Raw genomic sequence first — 24,856 nt, 5'->3', positions numbered from 1 at the left:
AAAGTGAAGTATATAGATTTTTTGCGCGATAGCGTTTACGTATGTATAGCGGCTCGGATTCTTTGTCTTGCAAACAAGGGAGCATTCCATCTCTTATACTCAGCGCGAAGTGAACCGAGACACTCAACCTTATCCTGTCTCTCGTACCCCTTGCTTTACCGCTTCGGAGCGGCAATCTCCCCACTCTCAATAGTCCACTTCCCCGCTACCAGACACTCGACTACCGCCGCGCCGGTTCAAACTCCTTTTTCTTCCCGTTCACCCTCTGCTTCGCTCCATTCTCCACCCTATTCGTAATCTCTATGTCTAGTCTCTCTATCCTCTTCTCTCCTCTTCTCTCCTTTTTCCTTCCTTTATTTTCAATTTGTTCGATGCCATAATTCTTCTTTCGTTGGCATAAATATACGTATAATTTTTTTAATTAGCTTCATTTTTCGATCTCCGTGTTGTAGGAAAACAAATATGCATTTACATGAAAATTCCATTATTTCAAAAAGAAGAAGTAAATGGGGTAGCGCGCGGAGAAAAGGAAGTAGTAACGGAGATGAAAAGGTAGAAAGAATGGGGATATAGTTATCAATGACGATTCTGACGTTTTACTACGTTCGCCATTGAGATCCGCTTAAGTTCTCTCTTTCTTATTTTCTCCTTTTTCTTTTCTTGTTCATTCTCATTGATGTCTCACTGATGCCTATTTTCTCGTTTTTTTTTCCACGTCTTCTTAGATTTTCTCGCGTTTCTTCTCTAAGGATTTTCTGTGTGTTTTTTTTTCGTATTTTTTAGTTTTTAAACAAAGCTGCTAATTTACTGCTAATTTTTTGTGTTTTTGTTTTTACTAATTTTGAATTTTTCACTTCTTTTGTCTCATTAATGCTACGTAAAAAAATGCATTGTTTCTCGGAGACGATCTACAGTTAACAGCAGCCTCGTATTTTGCAATCCGAGTATACGAAGTTTGCCAACAACAGCCCTAATAAATCAATAATTAAAACTCTGTTTTATAATAAATCTTCTTTGGATAAAAAGTTTGATTGATTATTTTAATTAAGATTTAATTAACATTGTATTCAATGGCATTAATATGTTTCGATGAATACTAATGTAGAGAAAGGATTTGGATTAGATATTTGCTAGCTAAGCCTAAACAATCGCAATAATATATCATCTTGCACTGTCTACACTTATATAAATAATAACTTCATCACTATAATATTTAGGATTTTAATAAATTACGTTTTGTTTACTTTCTTCAAGAATTCTAGAATTTTCTTTACGTTTCAAGAAAAGTTTTAACAATTAAATGCAAATACATGTCCTAAGATGATGTGCGGTATTAATTTTGTTATTTTATCATACGGAAATTAATAACTTTTTTATCCTATTTAAAATCAAAATTGAAATTAAGTTAAATTTAAATACTTTTTAATTTTAAAGCTCTGTTGACGCGTTCTACAATTCTATAATAAATGTTCGATCTTTAAAAACTATATAAATTATTATTTTGCGTACTTCTTTTATAGTTTTGTTAAATTTTTACTTAACTAATTGAATCATCATTTTATAAACCGAAAGAAAAGAAGAAATAAAATGTTAATAAAATTTAGATAAATTATACAATTATCTTAATATTATTCATTAGCAGATAAAATTTCTTAAAGGAAAAACATTTTAAGCAGATAATGCCTGCTTTGTTTCTTTTCACACTATTTCATCGCTTCCGCTTTTATTTTCACTAGACCCATTCAGTTTCCGAACCTGTACTACCGGTTTCCGGAAACCCCGGATGGGTAGAATTCACGACAATAAGATTTAATAGAGCGAAATAGAGACGAATTCGCTCGTAGGGTTGAACGAAGCTACGAAAAGTAGTTGGAAAAAAGAACTCGAGCATCGGCCGAGTTAGAATCGACTTGGATAGAAGCGGGAAAAGAATGAAGCAGGAAAATGAAAGAAGAAGGAGGAGAGAGAGAGAAAGAAAAAGTATCGCGGTACACGGAACGTCGAGAACCTGAGTTGTTCGAGAATAAAAGAGTAATTTTCCGGATGGTGAGATGCCGATAATGGGGTTGCAGACTGCCGAGTCAACTGGAAAGTGATTAAGCACACATGACGGAATTCACGGACTCGTCAGGATATTATGAGGAACCTCTTTCCGCTGCCCTCCCATTTCATTGCTCTCTCATTCGCTCTCATCTTCTTGCTTTTTCGTTGTCTTTCTTCTCTATTTCTCCCATGTTTTTCATCTCAACCCTCTCTGTCTCTCACGCGCACGCGCGCGGACAAACGCACACACTTTGTCTCTCTCTCTCTCTCTTCCCCTTCCTCTCTATCTACTCTTTTTTTTATACCTACTTGTACTCCAATTTCCAATACTTTTTCGAGCATCGTATTAGATGAATAATAGAACCTTCCTGTTTTACTGAGTATACGTTTCAATCTAACTAATCTTGAACGGACTTGGCTCCTTTTTATCGTTAACTGCGTTTAAGTCAATCTTTCTCGATTTTCTAAATCTGAAATGACAATAATGAATATTAGAATATTTTTATGTTACAATTATCTTCACAATCGTTCACCCGAAAGTTCATTGAATACGAGAAATTTCAGTTTTGGTGATTTCGTTTAATTTATTCCGTGTTTTATTAATCTTGGATGCGATAAACTTTGAATCTTTATAAAAAAAGGATGATTGAAACCAAAAAATAAATAATTAAGTGTAACTTACATATAACGTATTGAAATACCAGAATGTTCACGTGCACATATAATATGTAATTTGTTTCATGATTTATATTTAAAGCGACATAGGCGAATATATCATGTTACACGTGGCACACAAATTCGCGCGCAAGATAAAATATCGGATTATTACTTTTACGTGGGATTAAATTTCGTTTCGGCAGCCATTGTTTTCACGGGCTCGAGTGTGCTTCGTTATTCAAATGAGATTAAAAGCCCGGGGCTGAGTGGGAGCCGGTCTCGTTACAGTCGAGTGGCTAATCGTCGTTATGCAAAGATCGAAAGTAGCTCCATTGCATAAAAAAAAAAGCTTCTGCATCCGCGAGTTTTACATACGTCGTCGAATCATTTTATCTTTTTCTGTATTTCGGTGTATTACAAATGTCACAAAATAAAAATAATACGTATATTAGGCTGTCAAAGGATGAAGGATTACAAATCTAATTTTCTCTCTACAAAGAAAGAATAATCAAAAAATATAAAATATTGATCGACTATTTTTGACTAAATTGACTATATTTAAAAAGAAATGTACATTTGACAAAACTGTACATTTTATGTATTCAGAGATTAATTTACATAGATCGACAAACGGCCAGAAGTAGAGGGATACAGCTCACGCTCATTGAAAATCGCAATTGTTTTCGTCAAGTATAGGTATGCTTCGTTATCTGAACGCAAACGGTTTCGGAGACGGAAGTCCGATCTCTTTACGGTCGATCGGTCGACAGTCATTATAGAGTTGGGGATTGAGAGTAGCCCTATCCGGGGAAAACCACGCGTTGACCGATTTCAGCACGCGCGAGGGGACGAGAGAGAGAGAGAGAGAAGGGCCAGATTGTCACGGGGAATATGCCTTCGGGACATGTTCGCCCGCAAAACGCAAAAAGGAACGGGGTGGAAACAGGCTGGAGAGTCCATCCAATCCGTTTGCGTATACTATGTCGAATGACATAGAAAAAGAGAATTGTAACGAGAGAGAGAGAGAGAGAGAGAGGGAGGAGGAGAGGAGAGACGTATTGGCCTCGTCAAGCGGTTTCAAGCTTGCCGATATTCCGAGCGCTTCTCGTCGACCCTTATGAGGCCAATTACACTTCGCCTCGCCAAAGGCACCCCACTTATATCCGCGCCCAACATTTCCCGGGTTCTCTTGAAGCCGCGATCGGTTTCGCGGCACGTACTAGTTACATTAGATACCGATGTAAAAGCGACATACCTTGTTCGTTATATTCAGCCTGCGATAGCCGCACGTACGTATATCTATAATTTTACAAATTTGTTTTCTCTGTGATTTCAAACTTCCAGCTTCTCTTCGAACTTTTCTTTGGTTTGAGCTACGCTCGTTCTTGTTGAAATTGCAAATTTCATGTTTAACGAGAAAACGGTTCAGTTTGTGATTTAATTTACAAACTATTGTTTTATATTTTTTTTTAGCGAGAAAATTATTTAATAATATTTCATAATCTTTCGCGTTTAAAAACAACGGAACAACGTGTCTTCTCTTCGAAGTCAAGAAATTTCTCTTATATAATCACTGATATCAATGTAACGTGGACTTGATCGATCGCAATTATGTAAAAATCGGATTGATATCGATACCGTTCATCCGCCTGTCCAGGATGAGTTACACGGCATTAAATTTCATCAACGACTGTTCTCTGGCCGACGATCCCGATAGCGTGTGCATTCCACTTCGTGTCGGGTACTAGTTACAGAGGGTGCGGCCAGGCGGCCACGCGGCGCACGTTGATCAATGCTCGTTCTCTCTGCCATGAAAGAGAGAAAACTCTACCTCCATCTCTTCCTGTGTTTGTATTGCAAAAAACCTACGCGATATATTAAAAACATAGTTTTCTTTTCTCATTCAATCGCAAATGCTTCTTTGGTCTCGTGGTCATAATGAATGATTATAACAAGGTATTTATCGGTGCATATGATTATTTATATATGTTTTATTTTGCTTTGGCACCAAGATCCTTGGGTATTTATTGGCGAAAATACGGTTTAAAAAAATTTAAGTTGTTTCTGAGAAATCTTACAGAACAGACAAACAGACACGCAGAAACCAATGTTGTAAAATTGTAAAATAGTGTGCTACGCCGCACTACTTGACTCGAAAATAATTACACGAGTTGTTTTTTTTACATTCCAATGTCTGCAAAAATAAAGCTCACAACAAATTTATTTACTGATGATCCAAAATTCTACTTTTCACTCGATCATTTTGATACCTAATTTGTAATAGAAACAAATTATAACTTATATATTCATGGTATCGATCTGTTGATAGACTATTATTTGGGGTGTAAAAAAACACTCCATGTAATAGTTTATTTTTTTATTTCTTGTGTTATTCACGTATTAGTTTAATACTGTCACTGATGTCGCTTGCAAAATAAGTGTACAGTTTTACGAATATATTATTCATATTTGATCTTACTTTTGATAATAAGATATAGAAACTTTTATTTTTCATATATGTATATAAATATACTTTTATAAAATGTATATACGTAAACTTTTATAAAATATAAATTGCATAATATACTTCTTTTATGGCAATTAGAAAAATGCATCTTGCTAAAAAATTCACTCGCGTTCTCCATGAATTTGTTCTACACAAATATAGAAACCTCTGTGCACTCGTTACCGATTTTTCGCGATCTTACCGCGATTAAATTGACGTGTCATTACCTAGTGACCGTAAAATTGGTCACGCTGCCGGCTAATGATAGATTAAACGTATCATGATGCCGTTAATTGCAGATACGAGATATATGCGGTGGATTCATTCTTCATTCTTCATTCTCGTCGGTGCATTAATTTGCAGGGATTTCAGCCTTCGTTGTCAAAGAAATACAATAAGAATGAAAGTAAAGAGATGATGTGATCGAAAAGTTTCAAAGACTAAAATAAGTACCTGACTTTTCTACGTAAATATGTATAGGGGAATAAGATGACGAATTGTTAATTTTTTCAAGTTAGTAACAAATAACGAACTGATGCTTGATTTATTAGAGATTTTAGATGGTAACAAATAATCTGTGGTAGTTTGGTTTTAATCTGTCCACAAAAATAGATAATATAATAAGAAATGTGTTTTGGAAACACCTATCCGTAACTTTTTAGTGTTTGTTCATAAAGAATAACAAAATTATAAGAAATATTTAAATTTTCTTTATAAAATCACAATGTATAGCTAAAAACATATACAATAATGTATTTATATTTTTCAATTTTCGTATTGTAATATTTTATATTTTATAAACAAATAAACACGGTGACTGGGGGTAAGATGACGAGAAGTTGTGCATAGGCAAGGTATCGCATTTGTGCATTAGTTTTTTTTGGTCTTAATAGCATTCTGACTATATATAACGCAATTTTAATCGCAATACGTATCGTAATGTATATCACAATTTAATAATTGTATTTTTGCAGATTACATAAATATTTTTTATTTTATTTACGTTTTTCTTTCACAACGTTGTAATATCAAAATAGTATAAGATTATTATATTATAATAAATTTTTTTTATACATAAGAGTATATTTTTAACTTTATTTGACTGTTTTTTACCTTATTCAGTATTAAAAGTTATCTTATCCTCATATGGGGGCAAAATGACGAAATTGACATGTCCTGAAATAATTTAAATTAAAATAAATCTAGTTTATTTAACAATTTTCAATTTTTACTAATGATAAGCAAGGTTTTAGTGTATCTTAAAAAAAATATATTATTATTTCCACATTACCAAAGAAATGAGCAGAAATCGTCAAATCCTAAGATCGTCAACTTCCCTCCCTTCTCCCTGTCCCCTACATATATGGATAAAAAAATGTAGAGTTAAATGAAAGAAAGACAAATTTTATCGGCATTTATGTGTGTGTATGTAAGATATCAAATCAAAGATTTTCGTTTTTTTTTGTTATAGGTCTCACCAGAGCACCAATGTATCCCTTCTCAACGGGCCAGTATGCATACCCCATGCTTAGTCCGGAAATGACGCAAGTCGCTTCTTGGTAAGTAAAAAATATTTATATTTATCAAGAGAATTTTGTCACATACAGATACTTTTTACTGATTCTCTTATATCTGTATAAAAATAACGTATAGTTTAATAAAAGCTTGTAATGCCATTTAATGCATTACAATTATATCCATGTTATTCTGCGATTGGTTGCATTACGCTATAACGTAATATTATTTCAATTATAATGAAACATATATACAACTGAATGTGTGTGATGAGAGCGATATTCAATTTCACGATGTAAACGCGCGCGCGTAGAACAAGAATCGTTTTACATCTCATGTTGTGTGTGTGGGTGTATGTATGTTATGTGTCATGTGTGTATATTTTATATTAATTACGCGTTAAATAATCGATTCGCGTTTCACAGTAACGCAAATGAAAAGTAATGGAGAGCATCGGATTTCGATCGCGCACCGAAGCGATTCTTGGCGATTTTAAATCGCTCGACACTCAACACAGATCGCATATCGCGAATTGTGCACAAAGGCTGCTAAATATTCATAAAAGTATCAGCCAAATACAAGGGAATCGTGACAAAACTTCCTCTCGATAAAATTTTTGCTTTAAAGTAAATTCCGTTTTAATGTAAATAAGTATGCGGAGATTTGCATGATAAACGTCGTTAAGGTTTCTCTGAGTCGAAATCGAATCCACTGATCTCAACAATTTCCTCTCCCGTTAGGGAATCTTAACGATTCCCACGATGGTTAAAGGCAGTTTTTTCATTAGCAATTTTCAATCTTTCTCGCGTGATTATTGAAAATCTGTTAAGTAAAACGTATAGATAATCGCGCGACGAGTATCACATTCACATTCCGATTCAGTTTTCCGAACAAATCTGGACATTGGCTAGGTGTGTGGGCTGCTTTGGTCAGTCATCCTCTCAGTTCCGGTCTATTACATCGGATACGGAACCTTGCCTCAGCCTTGTGATTCTCATAGACGTCACCCTCTTTTCGCGAGGAGACAGGTCCTTGCGAGATCAGGTTTTCGCTCGAAGCCGCCGTTTCCCCTGCTCGTTATTTGCTTTACGCCTGAGTCCTCCCAAATTGCGATTTTCCACGGATGATTAGGCTCCTTCTTCTCAATTAGAAGGACCCACAACATCCTTACTCGTTCGAAACGAACCTAGCGCGCGGAAAACCGTTTGGACTTCGACGTCGTAGCGTGCACGGAATCTTGCCCTGCACGATTTTTAACCGGGGCTGAAACTGCGTCCAGTGCTGGGATTCTCTAACTCGTTATGTTGTCGTTATATGTTCATAACGACAAAAAGCTCCGTTGCGCAACCCTTCTATCATGTATAATATCTGCGCAACGACACTGTAACAATACCAAATTGACATAACTTTAGAGAATCCCAGCACAGGACTGAAGCGCGAGAGAAGGCAAGCAACTTGTAATAGTAAAAGGATTGGCAGCCTTTTTTTTTATTTTACGTCAAGTACATAGAATTTTGATTTCTGTGTTTTTGACAACGAAAATACCAAGTAACAGTGCATCCGCGAGAAAACTCAAACTCTTACGAGAAGCAGTTCGCTATATTAATCATAAGTAATTAATTGTATGGCTGACTATGTCGCACGACGCTATGCAAATATTATTGTATTATTGTATTGTTTTTGCTCTCTTAAGGGGGCAGGACTCTTTGGAGTGTCAAAAAAAAATCGATTTTTTTAATGGCATTTTATGAAAGTGCATACCTTTAAGAATTAACTTTTAAATTTTTATCAAAAAATTTGAAAATATACGGAAGTTATAACGTTTTATTCGAAATGGTAAAAATTTTTACATGTAGTATTACTTTTTGATTTGATTTTATTATTTTCCATTACAATAAGTACACTTTACTTCAAAGTGTCTGATTAGCAATGCTTCGACGCAGAAATAACAGAAGGCTTATTATATGGACCTAGAATTGCTGATTAGAATGATACTTACGTGAATATTACAAATATACGAGTAAATTTTACTCAACATTTTAAACGCATTTTTCTCGAAACTATGTTTTTCAAACTGTTGACCACGATTTCAGACAAATTAATGAACCGATTAAATTTGCCTTTTATATGCCTATATATTCGGAACACTTTTCTCTATCGGTGGAACTGGCAAAATTAAATTATATTACTGTGTTTATTTTTTTTTTACGTTAAACTTTCAAAATTTTTAGTGATTTTTTTTTAAGTTTATTTTTATATGCATAATAATTATTTTAAAAATAATTCAATTTTAATAATTCTAGTTCCGATGATAACCGAACTTCTGTAGATTAAGAATCTTTTTCGATTTGTTGTCTCAGATAACTGACAATGAGTGTCGAGATTTTATGGTTACCATGAGACGATGCGCGCTCGGACACGTCGCGCAAACAATGTTATAATTATTACAATTTTTGTTATTTTAACTTGTAAAAATTTCTGATCAACAACAAAATATAGATAAATATGTGTGCAAAATATCAAATTAATCACTCATGTAGTTTCCGTAAAAAAAAAATCATTAAAATAGGCTTTTTTTACCCTTCAAAGAGTTCTGTCTCCTTAATAAATCGCGACGCCGCACTACAAATTATGATTAAAAATTTGAATATTTTTGTATAAGAAAAATCAAAGTTACTATCAACGATCAATGATCAGTTGTTTGATTGAAAAAGTAACTTGAACTTAAAGAATAAGGTAATTGCAAATAATTATACTTATTTTATTATCCTCTCCTTTTTTTTAATTGCTAAAAGTTGAATTTTTAAAGATTTGTTTTCATTGGATGTGTAATTCGGACGAATATTCTACATATACTGATAAAATTTAAATTATGTGCACAAGTGGTTTACAAGTGGTAATCCGTGCATATAATTTAAAATAATTTTTCATAGCATACATATGACAAAACGTTCTATGTTACTATGAAACGAGTGGATTAACTAATTTTTTAGAAAATTTCTCGCATAACGCGTTCAAATATCGAGAAAATATTTCACGAGAACTTTTGTCTAAGTGACACTTACAGCAACGATAAAAATGTGTAAATAAATATTTACAGGCATACACCGAGCATGTACCCCATCTCGCCGGCGAATGCCGGCTTTCGAAGTCCATATCCCACGAGTTTACCCATCACAAGTTCTAGTTTACCAAGGTCAGTAGAAGAAATATTTAGTATCGATAGAAATCATTTTCGCGTTTTGTTTGCCATTATATTTGAAATGTAATTCAAATTTCTGCAATTTAACTCTGTTTCGATCTTTCAGTGATCTCTACCGGTTTTCACCAACGGGCCTTATGCCTCCGCATCCTGGCCTGAGTCCGCACGCACACGCATTAGCGTCACACGCGTTGGTATCCTCGGCGCCAAAGGCGGATCACTCCACTTTGGATCACAATCACAGGTTCGTTATGACTCTCAATATCGTATCGCTGGCGACATCTGAACAATCAGCAGCAAAGCCGACATCGATTATTTCTAATGCCCGAGATATCCTTTGTCTTTTCACTCAATTCGATAAACTTTATGGGCTTCACCACCAAGTTTTTCGACGTTACTATCACGATCGCAAACATTTTTAAACGTTTAAAGAAATGAGCTATTACATTAATGATGTAATGATTAATGATCAATCAATTATCACGGCGACCATTACACGTTTGATATACAAAGAGAGAGAAAAAGAGAGAGAAATTCGGCAAAAAAGTGCCATAATCTTTGAAATGATACGACATAAATTTTTAACAACCAATTAATGAACTCGCCGACTTGTCGCTTGAAACGGTTTTATCTACCAACGCTTACAGTACTATCGTCGATTAATTATCCGTCGGGGATGTAATTAATTTATAATAAATCGCACGTTGTCTTTTATTCGTACGTGAATAAAATGACTGCATCATTGCTTGTCGTCCATGAATTAAAACATCTATTTACATATAAAGAAAGAACCTGGTCTTGGCCGACATTAAACAATTAAAAAAAAAAAAGATTACGTATACCCACATGGTCATTGGAATATAAGAGGATATAGAAAGAAGATTATAAATAATTATAAGAAGATATAGAAAATGATACAAATCTATTATGATGTGGAACGCAATTTTCTTCATCAAGGAAACGTATTAACGTCAAACTGAATAATTTTAAAAATATATATAATGTTGTATTACATACATAAATAACTAGGAATATATCACAACAGTTGTGATCTATTTAATCTACAGTTTATTTAGTCAGAAGAACTCTGTTGATGAACGAATTAATGGATAACTTTATTATGAATTTGACATTATCCATTATCGAACGGCATTCTGCTACGAGGATATTCATCGAGGGCTATCCTGCAAATATTGTTCTTCGAATGACATTGCGAGAATCTTCCTAACCACCTCACGATTGTGTGCCGGTCGAAGCCCATGGAGCGTAAGCCCGCACACGTGCTTGGTCGGACGTCTTTCGCCTTGACGATCGATAATATAATACCCGAATAGCGCTGACAGCTGCAAGACACGGGTCGCGCGCGTACCAACGCAGCGCGTCTGCTGATAAGGAAGCGTCGGACGCCGAGGGTGAGAGAGAGAGCCGTTGCGGCGGCGGCGCGAGGATCGTAGGGGGTAGCACGTCTCGACTACCCCAGAATGATCGGCCGAACCCCTCGTTGCGTACACTCTTCACTCCTTCGGTAGTCGAGAGAGCATATATAACATTTATCGAATGATTCCCTCCGCACAGCGTCTGCGCCTGCTATCTCGTCGGCTGCTGCCACCGACGCCGTCGACACCAGTTATGTATTGATCATTACCCTCTTAAACAGATTTCTAATTTACATTAGTATACCCGGACGATCGCCCGTCCCGCACTCGCGCGCATACAAACACGGGCGCGTAGTCGCTCTGTCTCTTCTTTCCTATCTCTCTATATACGTATGTTGCGCGTAAATTTGAGGCGTCATGAAGAACCAGCTGACGCATCCTCCTGATTTATCGGCGACAAAATTCAGCCATGAAAGTGATGGCATGGCATGAAATTTTTACGCGTTTGTATTTGCGTTTGAGCCCCCTGATCATTACCCATTCATCAGTGATACAAGCAGGAGCAGCACTTTACTCTCTACCAAAAAGAACAGATGTTTCCAGTTTCATTTTGGATGAATATACTTGGTGGTGAGGACGTAGTATTTTGCAAAAACAGATAAGGCGGAGGCGACTCATATTTTACAGTCGGAAAGTGAACCAGCACGAGTGCAAAAATTGAAAATTTAAAAAGTTGAATGAGCAAGTACATCGGACAAATACAAGTATGTCTCGATGAAGTTAGGGTGTTATCTCGCGGGTGCTGACTCGTGATCAGTGATCCATCCTGCCAGCTCGCCGCATCGCTAGCGAGTGGCAGCAGGATACCCAGGTTGATCGGTGGTGGTCGACGGCAGCGCCGCGACAACTCGCTCTAGAAAAGGAAAACTCTCAGCGGCACGTAGAAGAGGAAGGCCACGGAGAATGCGATATTCGCTGCATCCCCCCACGCGCTCTCGGCGCAGAATTGTAGAACCGGCTGATGGTAGGGTTGTCTCTATCGCTGCGAGAGAGCCATGAATCGCGATGATGCCACCCATCCCGCGATGCCACCCTCGTGCAACCCCGCAACCCACCACCACCATCACCACCACCACCGCCAGCAGCAGCAGCAGCAGCAGCAGCACCACCGTCACCCCTCGCGCAATCCCCCCGACCACCCCCAGACTCGCCGATAATCAATCGTCGTAACACCGGTCGGTGGTGATTCTGCTGACGCCAGGAACGAGCGCGTTTGAGACGCGCCGCGGCGGAAAGTGGAAGAGAGATACAGGGTAGCGTGCGCGCGAGGGAAATCCGACGCGAGGCTACGCGAAGACACGCCGGAGAGGATCGGGAGGGAAGACGGGAGGTGTCGACGTGTGTCGATCGGAAAAGCGGAGAGTTTTCGTGCGGGCATACGCGACAAACGCGTCTCACGGAAAATCGAGAGGAGAGAGGGTGCATTTTCGCGATACGACGCGGAACGAGCGCTATAGTCGACGTCGACGTCGGAGGAGATAGACGGGGTGTTTGGTGGGTATATAGAGCCAACCCTCTGCTTGGCGGCGACGGAGGCGGCGAGGAGGAGGGAGGGGGCTCTCTCCCCCCTGGAGAGGGAAGAGGAGAGGGTAAAGAGAGAAAGACGAAGAGAGAGAGAGAGAGAAAGAGAGCGCGAGCGAGCGAGCGAGCAAGCGAGAGATATGACGAATGGGTGACCGTGGGATGCCGCCCCTGGAGACATTTCACCGCACGAATCGCCGGGTGACGAAGTCGCGTCAACGACTGGCGCTGCCAAAGCAGCGGCGGTGGCGGGCGAACGAGCGAACGAGCGAGCGTGTAAATGAACGCGATCAACGGCGACGTAGCGATGACGGTGGTGCCATTAGGAGGCACTAGGTATTACGTGCGGACGACGCGCGGCAAATACGACGGCTGCTACCACGTACCAAGTCTCGGAGACTTCCGGCGGAACGAGACTGCCGCCAGCGTCTGCCGGACCATCACGGACGGCGCGTAAGTGTCGTCGTGTGCGCCACCGCCGCTCGTACGTGCTGTTTACAACGTTAACGGGAGGTTTTAAGAAACATACTCTGTGTACTTGTTCCATCGTTTTACGCGTTCGCTGTAGCGAGCGACTACGAGGGAGCGGAGCGCAGGAATGTGAATGGAGAGTGTAAATTGTCGAGTGTCGTGATTAGATCCCAACGAACTTTTCTTTCTCTCTCTCTCTTTCTCTCTCGCCTATATCCGCGATGCAACCGCGAATGACTTTGCGTGAGGCCGTTGAGGACTCGTCGACGAAGGTCGAGGCGAAAGGAAGAATCTAAGTAGAGACGCGCGCGCGCGCGCGCGGTCGCTGATTCTCGATTCGTTCGCGTTTCCGTGATAATTCCGTGATAATCGTCGAGCAATAGCGCGGGATCGCGCGACCTTCCATGGATCAACTTGGATCACTTTGGTGGTGGAGCCGTGAGTAAGCACGAGGCAGTCCCGTATGTGGCGATGGAGCCAGCCGAGTGCCTGGAGCCGCTGAACTTGGTGATCAAAAAGGACGACACTGACGACAGCGAGCGAACCAGGACTGTGATCGGGGTGAAGATCGGGGAGGTGGCGATCGACGAGGAGGAGAAGGACGCCGTCGTATCCGAGGAGAGCGCGATCGAGGATAATATGGCGATACTCCAGGACGCTGTCAAGTCCGCCGAGTCCGCCGGTGGCTTACCAACCGCGGATCACAAACTCTTGACCGCGCTCTACATGAGCAGTCTCGTGCAGATGTCGAACTTGAGCGCGCCGCGCGGCATCGCGCCGCCGCCATACGGCGCCAGCCAGCAGCAGCAGCAAAACTTTATGCAGCTGCTGGCGATGGTAGAGGCACGACATCGCATGTGGCAGCAGATGAATTGGCCACTGCCACAGAGCTTTCTCAGGAGCCCGTTGACGCTACCACCGACCGCGCCATCCTACTTTGACGGCGCGACGCCGACATCGACACCGACGCCGACGCCGACGCCGACGCCGCCGAACCTCACTGACCAGTTATCCCAGAACTCCGCGCCGACTTACCCCTTGCCCTGCGCCAAATCCGAACCCCTCGCTTCCGAGATTAAACAGTCCTACTTCAATAAACGGTACACACAAATCGCGATCGATACGGCTTTGTACAATCGGCGTAAATCACTATTACAAAATTCATCTTTAATATTTTCCTTATTACGTATATGTTGCAGGTCAACGATAGAACAGAAAAACTCCACTTCGTTACCTACGGACAATTCGAAAGCTCAGGACACGGGGCAGCAAAACAATCAAGGTAAGGTTTTGCGGTAATACACGGATAAAATCGGTTTGCTTGGATAGTCATGGTACTATCGACGATAGGCCTGACCACGCTATTAAGGTGGATGGTTCACTTGACCTCGTTCTTTCAACAGATAAAAAGAAACCCCATATAAAAAAGCCTTTGAATGCGTTTATGCTGTATATGAAGGAGATGAGGGCGAAGGTTGTGGCAGAATGTACCTTAAAAGAGAGCGCCGCGATCAACCAAATATTGGGAAGACGAGTGAGTAAATCTTTTATCTCGATATTTTTCAATCATAAAGTAAATTGTTCTACATCAGAGTAGTGAATTTGAACTTGATCAGTGTAGTTAATTAAATAATTTTTTTTCTTATTCAATTTTTTATAAATTATCTTCACTATTATCTTTTAACAAGATATTAAAAATATTTAATTTACATCCGAGTTGTTAATAAAATTGATTTATTGTACTTCTGATGTAAGAATAATTAAAATATACAAAAGCCAATATTTTCTCTAATCTTATAATAAAAGATTTTTTTAAGTTTCATGTATCATGTGTGTATGTATGAAAAATTGTAACGTCAGTACAAAATCGTTATTATAAAATAATAACGATGACGTGTGAAGAGAGAAAGAGGAAGAATATATGTCTGCGTGCGCGCGCGTGCGTGCGTGCGTGTGCGTGTGCGTGTGCGTTGCGTGTGCGTGTGCGTGCGTGCGTGCGTGCGTGCGTGCGTGCGTGCGTGCGTGCGTGCGTGCGTGCGTGCGTGCGCGTGCGTGCGTGCGTGCGTGCGTGCGTGCGTGCGTGCGTGCGTGCGTGCGTGCGTGCGTGCGTGCGTGCGTGCGTGTGTGTGTGTGTGTGTGTGTGTGTGTGTGTGTGAAAAGAGAAAATTAAATAAATGTAAACTAATTTTTTAATATTTTGTTTTTAATCGTAAGTAGAACTTTTATTTTCAGCTATTTATCCAGTTAGCTCAAGTCTAAGATCAAATACATATTATCGTTAGAAACAAAAATTCTACTTATGAATTAAATATATTTTCTCCTTTTTATATCAAATCGACTGTGTCGACTATTAAATTAATATACTTGGTATCAAAAATTGTTATTTCGATTTCATAGCAATTAAAAAATAGAGAAAGAGAAAATGTTGGTCAAAAGCTTATTGAAAATATTGCAGATAATTTTTCATTTTTGATACACGAGTACTGCATGTATTTTTAACGCTTTTTATCAAATAAATTATTTATCGGGTTACTAATCAGAACTAACTAACCGTACCTACTAGTATCTCAGTACGAATAGGGGATTGTAGGTGGGATCTAAGGAAATCTCAGATTCGCCTTGATAGAAAGAACGCTGTGACAAAAGGGGAAGGGCCGAAGGGTGGTTTTTCTGGGTCTCATGGGACACGTGACGAGTCACACGAGTCACTAGACTTGTCCACTTGTCGCTAGTGATAAATAAGTGAGCGAGCGAGCAAAAGAGAGAGAGAGAGAGAGAGATAGAGAAAGGGAGAGGGAGGGAAGTATAATGGGGACGGTGCACGGTAATAAGTACTGTGAGGTTGTGAATCTGTGAATCTGAATTTTGGGGGTATGACACGCAGTGGCACTCGTTAAGCCGGGAGGAGCAGGCGCGGTATTATGAGGCAGCCAGGCAGGAGCGCCATCTGCACCAACAACGATATCCCGGCTGGAGTGCCAGGGATAACTACGGATATGGCAGCAAGAAGAAGAAGAGGAAGAAAGAGCGATCCGCAGATCCCACCGGAGGTACCACTTTCCAGTGCTAGAACAGCAGGCCCTTAATAATTCATTATATAATAATTGCTAGTATATACTTATACTGGTTGATTGAAACGATCAAAGTCTCTGTGCGTTTCTTTTTTCGTACGTTTCTTTTTTTGCGTTATTTATTTATTTATTTATTTATTATAGTTTTCTGATATTCAATCTTTTTCGACATGCAGGCTATATATATTTACCAACATATATGTATATCTCTTAGATATTTATATATGTACATATATGCATATATATTTTTTCGTTTTTTGAAACTGAATTGGATTGGATTGTCTGTGGGGATTGTGGAATGTGGCACAGCAGAGAACTAAAAAAAAAGAAAAGTACAAAAATAAGAAACAAGAAATAAAAAAGATGAAAGAAAATCAACGCGGACTCTCGCGGCATGCAATGCAATCTTTTTTTTTTTTTATCTGGCCAAACTCCCTAAAGCGGTATTCGTTCTCCGGTGAACAAGAAGAAATGAGACGAGACAAATAATGTCACCGATGATACAATAACGAGAGCGAGAGTGAAAACCAAAGCCTTAGGTACGGGATGTCTGGTAGAGCCCAGGGCCTGACCGTTTTTTTCTCCATTTTGTTTCTCTTTTTTTTTTTTACCACGGGACGACATCTGCTCGCAGACGCTTCTCTTCCACTTCCCCTCAATATAAACCGTGCTACGGCGATTTAACAAGAATTGTCCACTATGTTCAACAATGCCGAGCCCTCTTCAAAATTCACATTTCTTCTCCTTTCGTTCTTCCGTTTCCATAAACATCCACTTGTGTACTTGAAATGAATATATGGCTTTCGGGACAAAATGACGGTATTTTGTCACGAAGTCTTGGTAATATCCCTTTTACAATTTAAATGCCATAATTTATACATGGGGAGGAATTGGGACAGAGGTTTGGGGAATTGAGGCAAACGGAAATACACTGGAGGAACATCTTGCGATTTTTTTCTGAAGAAAATGCCTCTATATCACCAAAAGAATTAAAAAGATACTAAATCGAAACGTCCAGAATAAATGCACGATAATCATTTGTTAGTAGATTTATAATATATTCGTAGTTTTTCAATTACTTTATATATAAGTCTGAAATTGTATTGATAAATAAGAGAAAATTTCTTAGTTTGCCGAAACGATATATATATATATATATATATATATATATATATATATATATGTATGTATATGTATATATCCCATCTCGCAATAATAACAAGTACATCAGCTGCGCGTATGAATTTTCAAAAAAATACGTTTTCTTCAGTGTATAGACGTACCAACATTGCTCTTTCACTCTTTTATCCGCACGCGTAGTCTAATAAAATTATTTACTATCCAACTGGTTAGGTCGTACTCTCTATCAGACACTCTGTATGCCTTAGGTTGCTAATATCGACCATATGCAACGAATAGCGGTGCGACCGAGGGGGAGGGGACAACTTAGGCTGTTCTTCTAGCACTTTAAACGGAAAGTAGGGACCCCAATGTTACTGAAATGCTATGAGGCAACGAGATATTGCTAAAAATATAAGAAAAAAGAAATAAAATAAAATAGATAACGAAAAAGAGTAAAAGAATTAATTTCTAAATAGAGTGAGCTAACTCTAATTTTTATGCAATTAGGGTGGCGGCAGTAGCATTAGTGAATTTTCTTTTTCTTGATTAAAAATATTGTTTAGTCCACACACGGTTCATGCACAATTACAAAAAGTGTTTGGTTCTCTCTCGGTAGTGGCACGCGCTAGGGCGAGAGGAACAGGCCAAGTATTATGAGTTGGCGCGACGGGAGAGACAGTTGCACATGCAGCTGTACCCTGACTGGTCTTCCCGCGCAAATACCAACCGAACTAAGAAGAGGAAGCGCAAACAAGACACAAACAGTGATCCTGGAGGTACCCACATGCCTCACTCCACACATTCTTACAATCCCCCCGTCATAAGGAAAGAGCCCCCCGCCCCCTCCACCCTATTCATTATTACATATATACTATTATATTATATTATACATTCTTATATTGCTACACTATATTATGTTGCATGTTTCCTCCCCGTCTTAGGGGTTTTGGGTCGATATCTATATTATATTATATATATATATATGTATATTACATATATATTTGATATTATGGTTATATTATTATTATTATTATACACACCATGCATATACGTTCATATATACATATATATATATAAATATAAATGTGACTCTATTATATATATGGTCTTTTACATTAGTCGCGAATACGGGCGTGCACATACGCATGCGCACGTACGTGCCTATATATCTGCATTACACATTGGCAACATGTGACACAAATACGCACAAAACACATGCACACATCTCACATACATAAGCGCGCGCACACAATCGAGACAAACATCATGCATTTTATTATTAATTACGTATACAACTTTGGGGACGCTGGCCATTTTGCATTTTTACAGGGACCTACTCCGCAATCAGACAATCCTGAGCGTTTAGTTTTCTTTCAGTCTTTTCGCCTTTCTCTCTCTCTCTCTCTTTCTCTCTTTTTCTCTCTCTCTCTCTCTCTCTCTCTCTTTGTGTCATTTTCTTATTGTATATTTATCTCATTTTTTTCTTCCTATTATTCTTTCTTATTCTCACTCTCTCACTCCTGTACTTTGATTCTTGATTCGTACATTTATTTTTCTTTGATCGTTTCAATATTGCCTTGGATTCCTTGATTTTTACTCTAATTTTATTATTTTCGTTCTCTGTTGTCATTTTAATCGAGCTACTTAGTTTATTCTCGACCTTCACATATGAAAATTTCGTTCACTAGCGCTCACGCGATAGAGCGCTCACATCCATAATATTTTAGATATTTTTTAGATATATTCCGAAGCTTGCGTTTATAATACAAGTCACGACATTTCAACCGAGTAGATCTTTGATCGTGTTTTTAAACTGTTTTTACGTTAACTTTGCATGCTATATTATTTGTTTGACAAAGATATAAATCGTTTATTTAGAAAGTGCAACACATGTGCAACATTTGCGATCTGACAACAAAAAAAATAATTTTTTTATATGTCTTATCTTAAATTTAAATCGCTTTCAAAATAAATGATTTGCATCTTTGTCAATATGCGTGGACTCTTCGTCGAAGACTATCAATTTCATTATATAACATTTAAATGAGGTCTGAAGTAGAAATTTAAGCAATTACATTCTTAAATTTTTTGTTTATTTATGTATTATTTTTGCGCAAAGACTATTCTTTAATGTACTTTATTTGGTACAGATAGCACCTTCGATGAAGATTTTACGATTTTACATATCATTTACAATCCTTTGAGGTCGTGACACCGAAATCAATTTTGGTTACATTAATTTTCAAGAAATTTTATTCAATTCTGAAATTACATACACAACTTTAAGCAATTTGCACATAGAGATTACAATATCGACTTTCTAAAATCTTGTGTTCTTTGAAAGCTTGAGTATCCACAATGTTCATCGATAATCGGTATTCTTGTATCTCAAGGGGTTAACACCGTTCTGTTACACGCATGACTATAGTTGACATTCGTTGAGTTTATTTGGTATTTTCACAAAAACATATAAGTTTATTAAACGCAAAAACTCGAGCACTGATTCACTCCATACTAGATTACGTTATTATCGCATTGACTCGTACACGACAATTTCGCACGGTTTGTCAATATATATAAATATATATCCATCTATATTATATATACATATATCATCACCTATTTTTTCTTTATCTCGTGATCATAGATTACTCGCGAGCTGGTTTTTCACATCTTTTTCACACGGCGATGTCAATAACTATGTCATTCCTTTGACAGAGTGTAATTATATCGAATAGTAATCCCGCTTGCAAACGATTTACTTAATTATTATTGTATTAATCGTTGCCGTTTCCTTTCGCAGGTAATAATATGAAGAAATGCCGCGCCAGGTACGGATTAGATCAGCAGAGTCAGTGGTGCAAACCCTGCAGGTATGTGTGCCACGTGCTTTCTCTCAATATATCTTGTGCTTTAGCGACGAGACATTCGTCAGAAGATCGCGTGTACGATCTTCATGATTCGCGTGTAAATATATGCTAAACTTTACAGAAACCAATGATTCGGCAGTGTCACGTTTATCGACTATATATTTAAAAAAAAAAAAATTGCCTCTGTCCGCCATTAAAGCTAATGTAGAAGGTACGGTAGATGAAACGTCTCTTCGTTCATCGATATCATTAATCTTGGGTTCTTTCGCGTAATCAATGTCAATCCTTCGTTTCATTTAATATAACGAGTATCATTATCATTTAATGACACCCGAGCAACTTATTCATTTATTTAAAGTGTATAGAAACGGACTGGATGGTTTGGAAATGAATTTTTTTTTCTCGTACATGTACTAACGACCTTCTTCCAATTGCTCGCGCATATCGATCACAGTATTCTAGTATCCTCGACTTTTGTTATCTCGTATCAGTCTCGGACCTCGTTCCGTCATCCACATGAAACTTGAAAGAGTGAAGACCCCCGCCAAACGGCATATTTACAAATATTGGTGATATGCGATACGATGCTATACGATGCGCGACGCGAAACGTCATGCGCAACAGGTCTTGTGTGTCAGGAACGATTCGTGCTTGCGATAACGGTACTGCCGTCCTGTCGAATCTACAAGTATAGCATAAAGCGAACGAGGAAAGAAACAGAAAAGAAAGCGCAGCGCGAAGCTGCGACCGTCAGAAAATGTGTCTTCCAAAAAAAAAAAAAGAAAGGGAACAAAGGAATGAACCAATCTTTTCCCTAGTTGCAAATGGGCGCGACGCCGCGCCGTCCAGTGACGCCCAAATGTGTTCGACTGTACTTGGCTTGTAAATATCGGTTTCTAGAAGCGCACTCTCGTAGTTTGTCGCGGTGTCACGAGCCACCCGTTTTTAGCGTCGACTATAATATACACTATGCCTCGTTGTCACGACGTAGCCCAAATGCCCCAACTCCCGGCTGGGTTTGTGAATCTCATGGACCTCATTAAAGGGGCGAGGACGAATCCCATCAACGGTTCTTTTCTTCCTTTTTCTTATATCTTTTATTTGTTACCCGATGAGAGAAAAGGACAATCTCTTGAGAGAGAAAGAGAGAGAGAGAGAGAAAGAGAGCGATCGTCAGATCAAGTGCTACTTGGAGAATATAGTCTGTGCCAACGAATCGTGCCAATCTAGCAATCTTTCATCGCCGCGTGCATGGGAATGAGTTAGAAGCGTGTAAAATTCGTGTCGTAAAGAGTGTAAAATTTATTCTGTGCGATTGCCTTTGAATTTATGTTCGTCCTGCCAAAATCAGAACTGAGATTTTTACTAAAATACCGGAAGCACTTAGTTTGCTGTATTTGGACTTGGCCAATTGCACTCTCCATTGAATGCACGTAACTTACATACCGCTTGTATAAGAGACGTCATTGTGCTTTCGAGTGGTCGTGTTATCATGGATATTTGAAAAATCGTATTATAGAGAATTGTAAACAATATGTAATAATTAAGACGTAATTGTAACAATAAAAATGTATATAAATGGTAGAGTAATTACGAATATTTGTAGTATTGTTAGGTGCGCTAAGATCATTTCTAAATCATCGCGTTAGCGTCTGAATATATTTGGGAGACATATTTTCTGATCGATGCAACAATCACTATCTTGCGCCGTCTTTCTTCGTTCCACTTAAAGTCTAAACTTGTTTAAACGAAATCGGCAACATCTACAGCTGGTTGCAGCCACAATATTCACGTAACGCCTAAATTATCAATCGACTATCTTTTCTTTCCAAATTGTTATTTTCTAATATTTGAAAATATGTTCTTGTTATCATTCTTGTTATCAGGAAAATATATGTTTTTCAACTAGAAAAAATTTGATAGCAACTATTCTATAATATTTCCATTTCTTATATGATAATGATACGAAACGTATCTGACGTGTCGATATCGCGCATTCCAGAATATTAAAAATTGCAATATTAATCTCGATAGTCAAGATTCATCACTGACCTCGCGATTTTACTATCCAAAGTATTCAAGGACCGAAAGTTAGAAAAGTGGTAACGAATAGGTGGTTCGACGTAGACATACGTGCGTGTGGGTGACGACACGATACGGTGCGAGATTGAGGTGGGATTAAGTCGACGATATGTCTTAGCGAGAAAGAGAGAGAGAGAGAGAGAGAGCGCCCCTTTAATGGCTGGTGGTTGGTTTTGGCAGCCCAGTGGAGCATGGAGCGGGGATGGGCATCCACGCGAGCATAATCCATCATGGTGTGGGAAGTAGCGCGGGGGCAGGGGTTGGGGCTGGTGGTGGTGGAGGGACGGTGGGGACAACCGCCGCCCCGCCAAACACCAACACTGCCTCCAATGCCTCCTCGCCTCAGCAAGAACCCACTTATGTTAATCTCTAGTCAAGCCTATCGCCTCCCTTCTACTGCAACACTTCTTCTTAAACAGTGGTCAGTCCTGACTTAAAACCTACGGGCCTTCGTCGGTCCTCGCTATGGCCGGCTAGCCGCTCGAAATATAGCCTGAAAGATTTTGCTGTAACGTAACTAGATGTCAAATTTATTTTTCTTTTTTTTTCTTCTTCTAAAGCAGTACGAGAACGTGTAGCTCGTTAGATAATTATTGTGGCAAGATTGTGGCACGAGCGAGGAGCCCCATAGTAAGCGGCACGACGGTGGCCCGTGATGCTCGCATTGTTTCTCATTGTTGTGGCTCTTTACAGCTTATTATTGTTATTTATTTATCCCTCTCGTTTAGTTGGAATTTACTCAGTGTTGCCCTTAGCATGGCTAATCTGTAATATATATCATATTATATATATATGTATATATACATATATGTTTATATATACATACACATGTAACAGTTATTTATACTCCGATTTCGGAACGTTTGATACATAATCTTATATATTTTCATTTTTTAGCATGACAGTTCGTACGATCGAGACCAGATGATTGTGTTGTACGAATGTGTTCTTTTTTACATTTTTTTTTCTTTTACTTTGAATATCTAATATTTTTTTTGTAATATATTTGATACGATAACGTGTTTTTATACGTATGGTAACCACTTAAGGCACTTCTCTGGAAAACGAACGCGCTGGCTGAACGCGTCGAATGGAATTTAAGTTGAAAATTTGCACAATTATCAGACTAAATCTCGGACTGGATTGTAAATAATTGAAATTGCAACTCTTTTAACGAGGTAGATGTTACCATATCTATATAGAATATTATATTGTATTTATACTTTTTAATTAAAGAAAATAAGAAACGCAAAGTATTTTTCAAGAGATATCTTATCTGGAGGACATGATGCGTTTTATAAACGCAAACCCCAAGAATAGATTTCCTGTGACTCGCGTACTAATTGATAATTATACACAATTATCGATAATTCATCATGCAACAAAAGAATAACGTATGTTGCAATCCAGCACGAGATTTTCGAATGCCCGTGTTCGTTGTCGTGCACTAAACGACGTCTAACTCTCGTAAATTTTGTGTAATGCCTTGACATCCAAGTGTGACTGCAAGTTAATAGCAAACTTCCGTCGTCCTCGGCAGCACGGCCGATGAAACTAACTGATTTAGCTGAGAGATAAATAATGAGAGCCAATGGCAGAGCGGCAAAATGTCTCGACTGCGAAGGCAGTCCTCGGACGAGGTCGGACAGGCTCACTTGTGAATTTGTGCAGTAGCAAAATGCCTTTCTTCCTCTCGTCATACGGAATCTATTCTATCGATGTCCATCTTTTACGCAACTGGAAACTTTACTTTGAATACACTAGTCGCAACATTCCAAGTTCCACGTAACATGTATCCACTCTGGTACATACATCAATTGGCCGTTTTACAACGAATCGACATCGAAAAAAGATCGCGAGCGCGATTCCCTATCGAATTATCGGATGATCAACGATTTAATAGACGCTCCATGGCATTTCGATTGATTTTTGTTTCCTTTGTCACGTATAAATTTCTTACACGTTATGCTTGTTACGTCCAAAGATTTTGAGCATGGCATTTGCGAGCGAGTGATCAGTGTCGAGCAATCGAAGCATTGTCAGGCGCACAAAAGACCATCGTTCCCTTTGGGGCAATTGAGGCATTTAAAAACACGAGATGATTTACTAACTCTCGAGATGGTAAAGTTTGTGCATCTGACCTTGCAGTGATGACGAGTAATCGCATGTTTTTTTAGTTGGTAACAACTTTAGATGTAACATTTTTTCATGGACACTACGCATTTCCAACGGTGAGATTTCCATCACATATCGAGTTGAGCGCAAAAGAATTCGGAAACAAAAGAGAGAGAGAGAGAGAGAGAGAGATTAACAATTAAACGTTGCTCGAATATTGTCTGATTCGTAATACCAGATCACGA

At 38.8% G+C, this 24,856-nt stretch overlaps 1 protein-coding gene across 4 annotated transcripts in view; it reads left to right on the top strand.

The window, feature by feature from the left end:
• LOC105198489 overlaps positions 1-24,856 on the top strand; it is a 36,096-nt gene that overhangs the window by 6,195 nt on the left and 5,045 nt on the right. The window contains exons 3-10 of one of the 4 annotated variants that reach the window (XM_026137155.2): positions 6,678-6,765; positions 9,822-9,917; positions 10,030-10,167; positions 14,551-14,633; positions 14,755-14,885; positions 16,236-16,401; positions 20,348-20,417; positions 22,677-22,917. In XM_026137155.2, the coding sequence (XP_025992940.2) occupies positions 6,678-6,765; positions 9,822-9,917; positions 10,030-10,167; positions 14,551-14,633; positions 14,755-14,885; positions 16,236-16,401; positions 20,348-20,417; positions 22,677-22,869 (965 nt within the window). In that variant the 3' untranslated portion in view covers positions 22,870-22,917. Of the gene's footprint in view, positions 1-6,677; positions 6,766-9,821; positions 9,918-10,029; positions 10,168-14,550; positions 14,634-14,754; positions 14,886-16,235; positions 16,402-18,160; positions 18,321-20,347; positions 20,418-22,676; positions 22,918-24,856 lie in introns of all 4 variants that reach the window. The other 3 variants (XM_026137156.2, XM_011165215.3, XM_026137154.2) reach the window with 3 other exon arrangements.

Source organism: Solenopsis invicta, chromosome 12 (assembly GCF_016802725.1).
Source record: "Solenopsis invicta isolate M01_SB chromosome 12, UNIL_Sinv_3.0, whole genome shotgun sequence".
Taxonomy (NCBI): domain Eukaryota; kingdom Metazoa; phylum Arthropoda; class Insecta; order Hymenoptera; family Formicidae; genus Solenopsis; species Solenopsis invicta.
The sequence above is the reverse complement of the archived record's forward strand: the minus strand, read 5'-3'. Positions and strand labels throughout refer to the sequence as shown.